The sequence below is a fragment of the Lytechinus variegatus genome, chromosome 8 (assembly GCF_018143015.1).
Source record: "Lytechinus variegatus isolate NC3 chromosome 8, Lvar_3.0, whole genome shotgun sequence".
Classification (NCBI taxonomy): Eukaryota; Metazoa; Echinodermata; class Echinoidea; order Temnopleuroida; family Toxopneustidae; genus Lytechinus; species Lytechinus variegatus.
This window is the reverse complement of record NC_054747.1, coordinates 1,160,892-1,172,952: the sequence shown is the minus strand read 5'-3', so window position 1 is coordinate 1,172,952 and position 12,061 is coordinate 1,160,892. Positions and strand designations below refer to the sequence as shown.

Here is a 12,061-nt window from a genome sequence, read left to right as displayed (position 1 = left end):
CCCTGTCCTGACGATGTCCTGATGATGTCCTGCCCTTCCTAAACCCTTCCGCGTCTTCCGGAAACCATCCGCAATCAGGTCAGCTTCAAGAAGGAAAGAAGAAGCCATGCGGATTTTATCAGGAACATGCGGATTGGAATAGGAAGGCAAGCGGACAGTTTCAGGAACGTGCGGACAAGAATAAGAAGGCAAGCGGACTGTTTCAGGAACGTTCGGACTGGAATAGGAAGGCAAGCGGAGTGATTCAGGAATGTGTGGATCCAATGCTAATATGTATGGAACAAGTACACAAGTAGCAAAAACCATTTGCAAAAGCACTAGATGGGGCAACGGGATAATACAAGACAAGAAAATTACAAAAAGTAAAGAAATACGGGGTCAAGGGGCCTAATTAGTATTTACTAAACAAACATGAGAACCTAGTATTTCAAGCAGTGTTTTAAACATAATTCTGCGAGCGCAAAGCACGAGTTGATTTTTTTTTTTTTGGGGGGGGGTTACACTTTGAAGAAGGAATATTTCAAGCATTTTCTACTGATCTGAAAAGTGGACTTTTAAAATATTTCTTGCAATAGTTAAACTGGCAATGATGTGAGCAGATTATTTTATTCTGCACTGAACATAAAAAGATGTTTCATGCAACGTTTGATTATGAACTAGATTATTTTTTTTATTGTACTCGACTGAAAAAAGGACCTTATAGGCAGCGCTTGACTTTACAAATAGGACAAATATCATAACAATATTAATAATACAGGTGTAGATTCCAAACTGAAATTCAAGTTTATATTCATATTACATTTTAAGCACTTTGTTTGATCATGAATGAGGTGTCATTAATAAGAAATAATAATAAATGGTAGCAAGTTCATAAATATCGCTTTTATCAGAACAGCTCAAAACGATTTACAGCAGGGGCAAAACGATTTACACCAGGATTCATTTCAATCCTGCATGAAAAGTGCACAATTTCCACACCCTGGGAAGCATTCCTTGCATTTATCCCGGTCTAAAAATTGCGCTGGCAAATTCAAGCTTACAATAACCTTCGCTTCCAACCGGGTACCCATTTAGCACCTGGGTGGAGAGTGGCAAGGTATGCAATACGTCTTGCCAAAAGACGGTTTAGACCGCGGTGAGAATCGAACACACGACTCTCCGTTTACAAGGCGGGAGTCAGAACCACTACACCACGACTCTTTACAAAAAAATAGGCCTTCCTGAAAAAAGTCGTGCACAGAGCATGTTTCTCATAAACATAAAATATGAGCGCGAAGCGCGAACTCACTTCTTTCAAACATCAAGGACGAAAAAGAAAAGACCTAAGTATTTTTCGTAAAAAATGAACAGCGTGCACAATCTTCTTGTGATTAAACTATTGAAAGTATGAAGCGTGAAATGGACCATTATTTTCTACAAATTGAACTAGCTGAAACGCAGATATTCTCCCCGTCTGCAGGTCTGTCAATTTCTTCACTCTTCTTCCTTTTCCCCCCTCTTCTTTGGTTACTCCATTTTTCCTATTTTTACGCAGTCAATAGGGCGTAGCGTTCGCACTCGGCCTCCTGGAATTGCCCATTTACATTTTCTTACTTAGTCTATTTCAATTGGTACAAGAGGAGGCAAAGGCAATTAGACACTGGGTTCACATTTTCGTCTATAAATTAAAACTGATATTTCTAATCTTACACTTTCATAATCTCGACCAATTATTTTCTGTTCATTGTCGCGGTTTTTCCCTCGATTCTATTTCACCTTATTTCACTCATCTCCTTCGTTTATTCCTATTTCTTTTGTGCTGTTTGTATATATCTATTTAATACTGGGAGGGGTAAGCCAGCAGCAGGGAGAGGAGGGCCGCATCAGCACGGCACCCCCTTTTTCTTTTCCACCATATCATTTTTTTTAAGTTTCCCTTTCCATTTCACTTATTTTTCTTCTGTTTGTATTTTTTTAAGGGGGAGCAAGACCACCTCACCCCTTGATCCGCATGTGCCTGTCGAATGCAATTTGCATCCTAACTTCCTGTCTTCTTCCTCTGTTGTAATATATGATTATGTATTAAATTGTAGAAAAATTAAAAGAAAGTAATGTTATAAAGAGAGCCCCGACTTTGCTATGAGCATATGCAGTCTTTTTAAAGTTACCTTAGTTGAAAAAAATCAAGATCCGAGATAATTTATTGTTATGTATAAAAATGCACAAAATCTGCTTTCAATAAGTGAATACTACATTACACCGCTAACACATTTTCCTTTATCCTCCATATTTCAACTATCAAATAATGCGAGCGCGAAGCGCGAGCTGAACATTTTTTACATTCCTACCTAAACACTGGGCATTCTAAGCACGTTTTAAAAGCATGAACAGGAAAGGAGTATGACTATACACTTGATGTGAGCGCGAAGCGCGAGCCGAAACGAAAATTCGACATATCACGTTTTGTAAATCAGAAAAAGGATGGATAATTGGATAGATGGATAATATTCCTACATTAATAATAATATTTGGTAATCTGATCTGAAACTGGCACAAGATTCGTATCTAAATAAATATGCGTGCGTGTGTTTAGATCCGGACCTAGAATCAGGAACTTCCAATTACATTCTTTATTATAATATCAATAATAAGAGCGCGATGATGGAGCTAAATATATTTGATTTTCAGATCTAAAAAAAAAAGAATTTAAGCGCAGTTACGAATTGGATATTGATCTCGCTTAATAAATGATGCGTGTGCGAAGCTCAAGTTTATATTTTTATCATTACATATATTTTGAGTAGCAACCGGGACATTTTAAGGTCATTTTTTGTCTTCAAATGACTATGATGACTATCTTCCTAAGCGAGATATGAAACTTGTCGATATTCCATTCTGAAAAAAAAAACGGACAATGATTATTAGGAAATCCGAAATCATGAAAATATTGTTACATGACTTATTAATCAAATGAGGGCTCGAAATTGATATTAAGGTCAGATAACTGGACATTTTCTAATCATGAATAGGATACATGGGTTGATATATTTTTAACAAAAATAATGCGAGCGCAAACTGTGAGCCGAAAATTTTAATAAACTAAATTTGTTACAATTGATACAGGTATACATAACTCCCCAATCAAAATGCAAGCGAGCAGCTTTAGCTGATACTATTCACAATCAGACCATCCTAAAAAGGGATATTTAAAAAAAAATGGAATACACGAAGAGAATATTTTTTTCATAAATCAAATAATGCTCGCGCGCAGCGCGAGCGGAAAATGTTCATATTTAGACCATAAAATATAGTCATCTTATAGAAAACTATAAAATCTATTTGTAAATCAAACAAATTGAAAACTTAATTTCCGAGAAATGTTTTGTATATTTACTTCAAAACTTGATCTTTTAAGCTCTATAAGTCTATTGAGCAAGTTATACATCTCATAGATTAGGCAATGCGGGCACAAAGCGTGAGCGAAAATTTAACATAGTGACATGAAATCCCCCCCCCCCCATCTTATATAATTCACTCGTCTTTCTCCTCTTGTTTTTCCTCTTCGTTTTCTCTTCTCTTTTCCCTTCTGGTTCTTTTCCCTCTCTTTTTTTTTCTCGTTCCAAATATTGGGGAGGGGGGCATTTGATATCAAATGCCCCCCTTCCAAAAAGTGAGGGGACGCGTCGCCCCTGTCCCCCTGGGATGTCCACCAATGTATGCAATTTGATTTGAAATAAAAGAAAATCCTATATAGTCTTTGTAGTCGAAGAAAGCCAAAATAACACCCCTAAATTCATTTAAAAAAATACATGGATGATAATTTTCATGGAGTATTCGCAAGTTGTCCGATTGTCCTAGTCCTTGAATTTACCACTCGTGACGTTGTCCTAAATGTCTCCGGTTCTGTCCTAATACGATCTGCATGCTGTCCGCACCGAACGCCGACAAATTTATTTAGATAATCTTGTCCTAGGACAGTCCCAGGAGTGACCTACGACAATACGCAGACAGTCCTGGTTGTATCCTAGGACAAGATCATTTACATAATCTTTTACGGAATTTGGTTGCGGACAGCATGCCGAAATGACAAAAGTAGCTTCCGCAACCCTTCCTGGTCTTGTCCGCACCCTAGTGGAAAACCGCCTTTAAGAACGATACTAACGAAAGAATGAATATCCGCTTAGGAATCCCAGATCTCGGTTCATACCATCACCCTCAAAGCTCCTACATTTAACAATTATTCGTAGTTCAGCGGTTCTTCTCTCGTCCACTGATTTGTATCCTCCCCAAATATGCACACTTTCACATCCGCTAACGAATGTCCAGGAAGGCAGAAATGTCTGGCAACAGGAAGGTCGGTACGTTTCTTCTGAATAGATGATTTGTGGTTATTGAAGCGCATTCGGAATTTCGTGCTGGTTTCACCAATATAGATTGCTTGGGGGCAACGTGCGCAGAGCAAACAGTAAAGCACGTTACTGGCATCGCAGTCATGTCTCTGCGGGTGCAGGGTAACATTCTTAGCAATTCTTATTGTGGTGTCAGTAACGATATGTTTACAGATTTGACATCTGGGTTTGTCACAAGGTATGTTACCTCTTGGATGCTCAGGTGTCGGGAGTCTGGTGCTCACAAGCAATTTCCTCAGATTGGGAGGTTGACGTTGAGCATGAAGAGGGTTTTCTCCGACTATTTTTCCTAGCTTGGGATCGAGAGCCAATGTAGGCCATTCCTGCCTGACCTGTTTTACGAATTTCTTGGTATCGGGATGGAAAGTGGTCACTAGAGGGAGTCGTTTCTTCTCATTGACCAAACGGTCCTTATTAAGAAGATCTTTACGAGATTTCTTCTTTACTCTCCGAATAGTCTCTGAAATCAATTTGGGGGGATACCCTCTCCTTATGAATTGTCTGCCTAGTATAAGGGCCTGTCTGTCAAACTCATCCTCCTTAGATATAATACGGCGAAAGCGTAGCATCTGACTATAGACAATTGATTGCTTTATGTGTTTTGGATGGAAAGAATCAAACCTCAAATATGAGAAGGAATCAGTTGGCTTACGGTACACAGATGTATTCAAAGTGTTCGTTTCGTGGTCGATAGAAACGGATACATCTAGAAAATTGATTTCCTTCTTTGAGTTTTCCATTGTGAATTTAATGCTTTCACTGCATGAATTGAAATCGTTGTGGAACTTTGCTAGTGTGTCGTCAGGATGTTCCCAAATCATGAAAATGTCATCTATATACCGAGCATATAGAGTCGGTTTATGAGGATGATTTGTCAGAAATTGCTCTTCTATTACAGCCATGAAAATGCTAGCATATGCGGGTGCCATTTTTGTGCCCATGGCTGTACCCTGCTTTTGGAGATAGTGGTTGTTATCATATTCGAAATGATTGTGCGTTAATATGAATTCAACCATATGAGCTAAAGCGTCTACATCCAAGGTCTCGTCCACAATAGCATGCCTGTTAAGAAATTTGCGGATAGCCTGGACACCCTCTCTATGGGGTATATTAGTGTAGAGACTCTGTACATCCATGGTGACGAGGGTAGAACCAGGGGCAATTTGAACTGACTGGATTTTTTTCAAGAAATCAGTAGTATCCTTGATATAGCTCTTTATTTTAGGTAGGTACGGTTGAAGTTTCCTATCAACAAACTGAGACATTGGCTCGGTAAGAGAACCAATACTCGAAACTATAGGTCTACCTGGTGGAATGATAGAGTGCTCTTTCGCTGCTGCAATAATTGATTCAGCATTAGTGTATTCTTGATTGGTTTCCTTCGTCACCATTTTAGACAGCTTATGCACTTTAGGTAGTAAGTAAAACTGACTGACTATAGGTTCTTTGGTTAAAGATATACCACTACCTGGAATTTCATCAACACATTTCTGAGCTAGTTCACGAAATTCATCAGTAGGGTCTTTAGATAGAGTTTCGTAAAATGTATTGTCCGAAAGTTGCCTAGTTACTTCTTCTTTGTAGGAAGTTATATCTTGCACTACTACAGCACCGCCTTTATCAGCGGGCTTGATAATAATATCTCTATTGTTCTTGAGGGAGGTGATAGACTTACGTTGCATCTTCTCAGTCACACTGGTTTCAGGCTGCCAGGCATTGTGAAGGAAGTGATCGAGTTGGTTTTCGATGTTGGCTGTGAATCTGTCAATGTAGACGTTCCTCCCTTCTGGTGGAGTCCACTTAGGCTTGGTCAATGAAGGCTGACACGGTGGTGGTGGTTCCTTCCTCGAAGTTTCGCCAGATCCGTTGTCATTTGCACTGAAGTACTCCCGGAGTTTGATACGTCTGTTGAAGTCTGAAGTATCCTTGCATAACTGAATAGCATCCAGCTGTTGGGGAGGGCAGTATGATAAACCCAGTTGCAGAGTCTCCTTCTCTTCCTTCCTCAGCTCATAAGACGACAGATTGATAACTGTTCTACTTTCAGTAGAGTTGTCATCCAGAGTTGGTTCATCTTGGAGAAGCGGGGTTTGTTTGGCGAGACGATCAAGTTTCAGGGATTTGTGGTGCATGCAGAGCTTAATCATCTTCTCATAATGGCGTTCCAAGTGTTGAATAATTGTTGCAAAGTATCCATCATCATTCGATTGCTGGAGGCGAAGAGAGAGATTGTCTTTTGCTCGATGAAGCTCCTCATCCAAGAACTTTTGCCTGCGGTAAGATTCGTTGAGTGTATGGTTCCTTAACCGTTCTGACGTCCTCTTGCAGATGCTCTCAGCTTTCCGACTGTTAATTGTTGAGTTTAAAGGATTCTTTATGCGAAAACCCTTTGGTATGAGATCCATTTTTTTGGTGCGAGTAAGAAACAAGATATCTGATCTAGTTTTTGCGAGTTTTGTGTAAATATATATATATTTGAGATCAGTAGTATGGAGATCAGTAGTATGAGATCAGTAGTATTTGAGATCAGTAGTATGGAGAGGGCCGTAGCAAGGTCAATACCCGTCTTCATCAAGCTTTCGGGCACATGCCCTTCATCAGGATCTAAACCAATATATAAAATACAAAATATATATATATACATATGTGTGTGTGTGTGTATAAATATATGCGTGTGTGTGTGTGTGAGTGTGAGGGTTTAGGGGTATGTGTGTGTTTGCAAATCAGACTGCTTACGATGATTATTTTTGAAAAATGTCACCTTTAAACCCCTATTTTATACACTTTTGCGTAAACAGTTTTTAGAATTATTACCCCTTTCTATTGAAAGGATTACTCTACTTGAAGGACTTCTTTCATTCCTTAACATTCCGAAGCATGCGCTCTAAATAGAATGAATGTATGTGCTCAATGAATTAACGTAATATTTATCAATCCCGTTATGATACGATGAACACCGTCAACGTGAAGAAATGAAGAGCACATCCACTCAGTCCTTGACGAATTTTCGTCCATAGGGTTTTGTTAAGTTATATATTTATGTGTGTGTGTGTTTGCGAATCAGGCTGCTTAAGATGATTATTCTTATTTGAAAAAATGTCGTTTTTCAACGCCCTTTTTTATACCTCTTTGCATAAACAATTTCTACAATTGCAGCCCCTTTTGAACATGTTTAATGAACGGTTAAGAGAGAAAGGATTACTCCGCATCGAAGGACGTCTTTCATTCCTTAACATTCCGTAGCATGCGCTCTAAATAGAATGATTGTATATGCTCAATGAATTTACGTAATATTTATCAATCCAAATATGATATGATGGACACAATGTGAATAAATAAATATCACATGCACCCAGTCCTTGACGGTTTTGATATTTAATGAAGAATTAATTATGATGATAGGGTGTTTTCTCCTTAATCATATGTCAAAGGAGTTAAAAGGCAAGTCCACCCCAACAAAAACTTCATTTGAATAAAAAGAGAAAAATTCAACAAGCATAACACTGAAATTTTACCAAAATCGGATATAAAATAAGAAAGTTATGGCATTTGAAAGTTTAGCTTATTTTCAACAAAATATTTATATGAACGAGCCAGTTACATCCAAATGAGAGACTTGATGACATCACTCACTATTTCTTTTGTATTTTACTATATGAAATATTGTTATTTTCTCGTCATTGTCATGTGAAATGAAGTTTCCTTCCTCCCTGAACATGTGGAATTCCATTATTCTAACATTTTGTGCTTCAGGCAAGGAGGTCCTAATTGTCAAATTCGTAAAAATTGAAATATTGTATAATTCAAACAATAAAAAACAAAATAGATAGTGAGTGACATCATTGACTCTCTTATTTTGATGTAACTGCCTCGTTCATATAACTATTTTGTTGAAGATAAGAAAAACTTTGAAATGTCATAACTTTCTTATTTTACATCCGATTTTGATGAAATTTTCAGCATTGTGCTTGTCTGATTTTTCTCTATTGATTCAAATCAACATTTTTCTGAGGTGGACTTGACTATTAAAAGCATACTTGGGATTGTATAAAGGAGCCCCAGGATAAGACAGAAGTTATATCCTCTTTTAAAATAATTGTAAGAGAATAATAAATAAACGCTAACCACTTAACCACTAGACCACAGAGACGGGTTGGTGGCTGGGGCGACCCCGATCCAATTGACCGTCAGATAGACAGATTTTCGACACTATACCGATTATAATTTCTTTTGTGGGGTGAAGGTGGGTTTTGAACAATGACAAGCCGCCATGCCTCAGCTAGATGCTAGGCATAGCTTAAATCAAAGTTCGCCAGAGCTATCTTCCCTTTGGAAATACTTGGTGATAGAGTTTTGCAAACGTGTGGTTCACGCACAGCTTCACACACACACAAACATCCCCACACCCTCACACACGTACAACCCTCCCGGTTATGGAGGTGCAGTTCCTTGAAATGTGGGTTAAGGTCAAAATTCAAAAGTTGCAATGACACAATATTGAAAGTCACTGTCTTTTTTTTCCGTGGTGATGAGAGTTTCTGAGCGGTTTCTTTTGTTTTTTATGCACATTAACATCAACATTATGGAATAAAAAAACACCTCTGCACAAGCAAACACATAATAACAAACAAAAATGCATTGGCATTTCAATGAATTTAAATCTTTTTTGTTTGTTCTGTATTGACCCTTCATGAATAATTCAGCTCGTTTTGCAGCTTTTCAATTCAGACCTCATCCAACACTTTTGAATCCTGCTCTTTTCGTGATGGCACGATCAAAAAAGGCACAATTTCATTTTGAATGTTAAATATGCATTGTGTAAAATTGGGAGAAAGTAATTTTGAGGGGTTTACATAAATGATGCATGCTGTACATAGTGAACGCCATTAAGTCTCGAAAATAGGTCAGTCGCATTTCACAAGAACGGTATGAAAAACGGGTGACTGAATATATTTTCTAATAGTTATTTCCAATTAGAACACTTATACCAATTTCAATACCTGCAAACCATTACTTGCATATTATCATGATTATGGTAGTCTCAAATAAGAAATTTGTATTCGGGAAGCAACTTTGAGTTTCTTTTGGCTGGCATGAATAACTTGGGTCAGTCGCATTTCACATTTTTTTTAGAATCTTTATCCTTCCCACAGCTTATATTTGAGATTATGCTTTAAATGTGATGTCAAGTATTCAATGTGCCTGGTGTAACCATAAACTGTTTTTTAATTCGGTCACTGCTGCTCAAAAATAAAAGTTATATTTCATGATATCATTGTCACTGTAAAGAGGAGGAAATGATTCTTTAATAATCCGTTTTGGCTTACTTAAAGAATTGTTTATAAGTGAAACTTTTGATCGAAAACAATCTCGAAAATAATCGGTTTCTTCTGAAAGGAGTTTTCATTTTTGCACTTTATTTTTGGTGAGATCTTGATAAGATCGATGTGTGTGATTTAAACTTTCTAAGTACAATAAACAGATTGAGTACAAGAGTATTTTATTTTGATTGGTCAAAAAGACTGCACACCCACCTAATTCCCAACGACTGGGTACTCCCCAAGGTTACACTCACTATGTAATATCTTCAAATTACCTTTTGAAACCCTATCCAGCCAATCAGAATTCTGGATTTCATGCTTCTCTAAAATTTAAGAAATCTCGTCTCCTAACTTGTTGAGAATAGTGTAATCTTGGCCTCATTAATATGACATGTAAGAAATCGCCTTAACGAATGTGGTAATAATGAGAAGAATGCCACCCTTGTCAATGATAGATCGTTAAAAAAGGAATAAATGATACTAATTTTTTTTCTGAGGGGGTCGACAAACCAGAGTTATCTGAAAATAGACCAGTTCGTAGTTGCTTCTGGACAATTTTGATCAAATGACCTTTCATTTCTTTTCATTATGATAGGAAGATTTCAATGCAAGATATTACGTGAGATTGCCTTACACAGCAGGATGAAGAAATTGAATAAACCAGGTGCCTAGAATAGCACACCAATGAAAACTTTATAAAGGCAATTGTTGCATTCCTACTTTGAATGCATATCATAGTATGTCGCACAATGTACTTGGCAAACTGTGAAATACCAGTTTAGTGGACGCATTGTTGTTTTTTGCGGATGTACATGTAAATGAATACCACTATTCAAAAGAATATATGAATAATTAAAACATCAAAGTTGGTGCTTATCTCATTAGATTTTAAACCACAATGTCACTTTAGTACAAATAACCTTCCTCTGATCATGCGTAGAATCTTTTGATCATGCGCAGAAGGGAACTACGGACTGGCCTATTGGATGCTGCATAGGTGGTGTTGCGATGCCATAGGCAGATAAAGAAAGCCCCCATGAGTTCTCAAAAGATTAATGATACTACTTCACTGGGCCTATCTTGACAAGGAACTGTTGAAAGCTCCTTGATCTGAAGAAGTAATAGTCCTAATCCATGTTTATGTGATACAGTTTTTAGACGTGCATCACTGATTTTATATAAATTTCTTGCTATGTATAACGTCGAACACCTCCTTGTTGTTTCCAGAACTCAAAACTAGCGTTGAGCTAGATAATCAGGCTCAGTTTCGACGAAGGGCAATCTACTTTACTAAATCAGACAAAAATGGTGGGTTCCCTATTTGTTCTGGGATTATGACCTTAGTATTCGCTACCGAAACAGTTAATAACTATTATTCCATGCATTATTTATTCTCTTTACGTGCATGTCGATTTCTTTCCAAATGATTTGAAACAAACCTGAATAACAGTTAAATCAAAAACACTTATGTTCGATCCACTAACTGTCCAATAGGGATGGACAGTTTGTTCTCTCTCTGGTCATGGAAGAACTAAAAACTAGAATTTTATTATTATCGTTTGTTACTTATTTTTTGAGGGCAGGTGATCTTAATGATTTTAAAGTTAACACTTACTACAAAATAAAACCTGTTAGGATCTGCACGAAAATAATCAACATATATTTCACATACTGATTTCTTTTTTTATCGCCTAAAACGTACATGTGATACAAACAGTATCGAAATAAATGTCTGAATCTATATTATAATTGCAAAATGCATCTTCCTGTATATGTTTGCTTATAAGCATTTATGCTTTCTTTGCAATCAGGTTTTAAAAAAAGGAGAGTTTTGTGGCCCACAAAAACGAAAACGAGATTTAGCGACGATTTATCAGGACTTAATTACAAAAAACAGTAGACGATTGGCATGTCATTGCAAAGCTTACACAGTCTACACAGCTTGATAAAGCACGGTTAGTATATTTTAAAGCATACTTTAGTTTAATTATCATTTTGATGTCATAAAAATATTTTCAGGATCTCATACACACTTTTTAGGGATGTGAGAAGCATAAACCAGCATTCACTCAGGTCAATCTTTAAGTAATACATAACAAAGAGTTTAATACTTCACATTGTTTGGTGTGTAATTTGTCTTTTCACAGATAGATTTTAAGTAGCCAATTAAAATTTGATATCAAGGTGACGTCACATCGGTTTTAATATATGTTCAGCCCAAAATTACCCCCAATTTAACATGTTAAGAGTAAAATGCAAAAATTTAACACAAAATATAATTTTGGCGGACTCTCAACTCATTCTGACACACTGTGCGACGTTAAGATAATTAATAATTCATTATTATTTCCT

At 37.1% G+C, this 12,061-nt stretch overlaps 2 protein-coding genes across 4 annotated transcripts in view; one reads left to right on the top strand and one right to left on the bottom strand.

Moving 5' to 3' along the window:
- Positions 1-12,061, top strand: part of LOC121419785 — a 41,659-nt gene that overhangs the window by 5,795 nt on the left and 23,803 nt on the right. Inside the window, exon 1 of one of the 3 annotated variants that reach the window (XM_041614238.1) lies at positions 11,556-11,664. The exons of the other annotated variants lie outside the window; for them this stretch is intronic. The gene's annotated coding sequence lies outside the window, so the exon portion shown is untranslated. Of the gene's footprint in view, positions 1-11,555; positions 11,665-12,061 lie in introns of those variants that run through there. 3 annotated transcript variants of the gene reach the window in all.
- Positions 4,217-6,793, bottom strand: LOC121420568. Its single transcript, XM_041615232.1, has one exon. It carries the CDS (start codon positions 6,791-6,793, stop codon positions 4,217-4,219), a length of 2,577 nt encoding a protein of 858 aa, XP_041471166.1.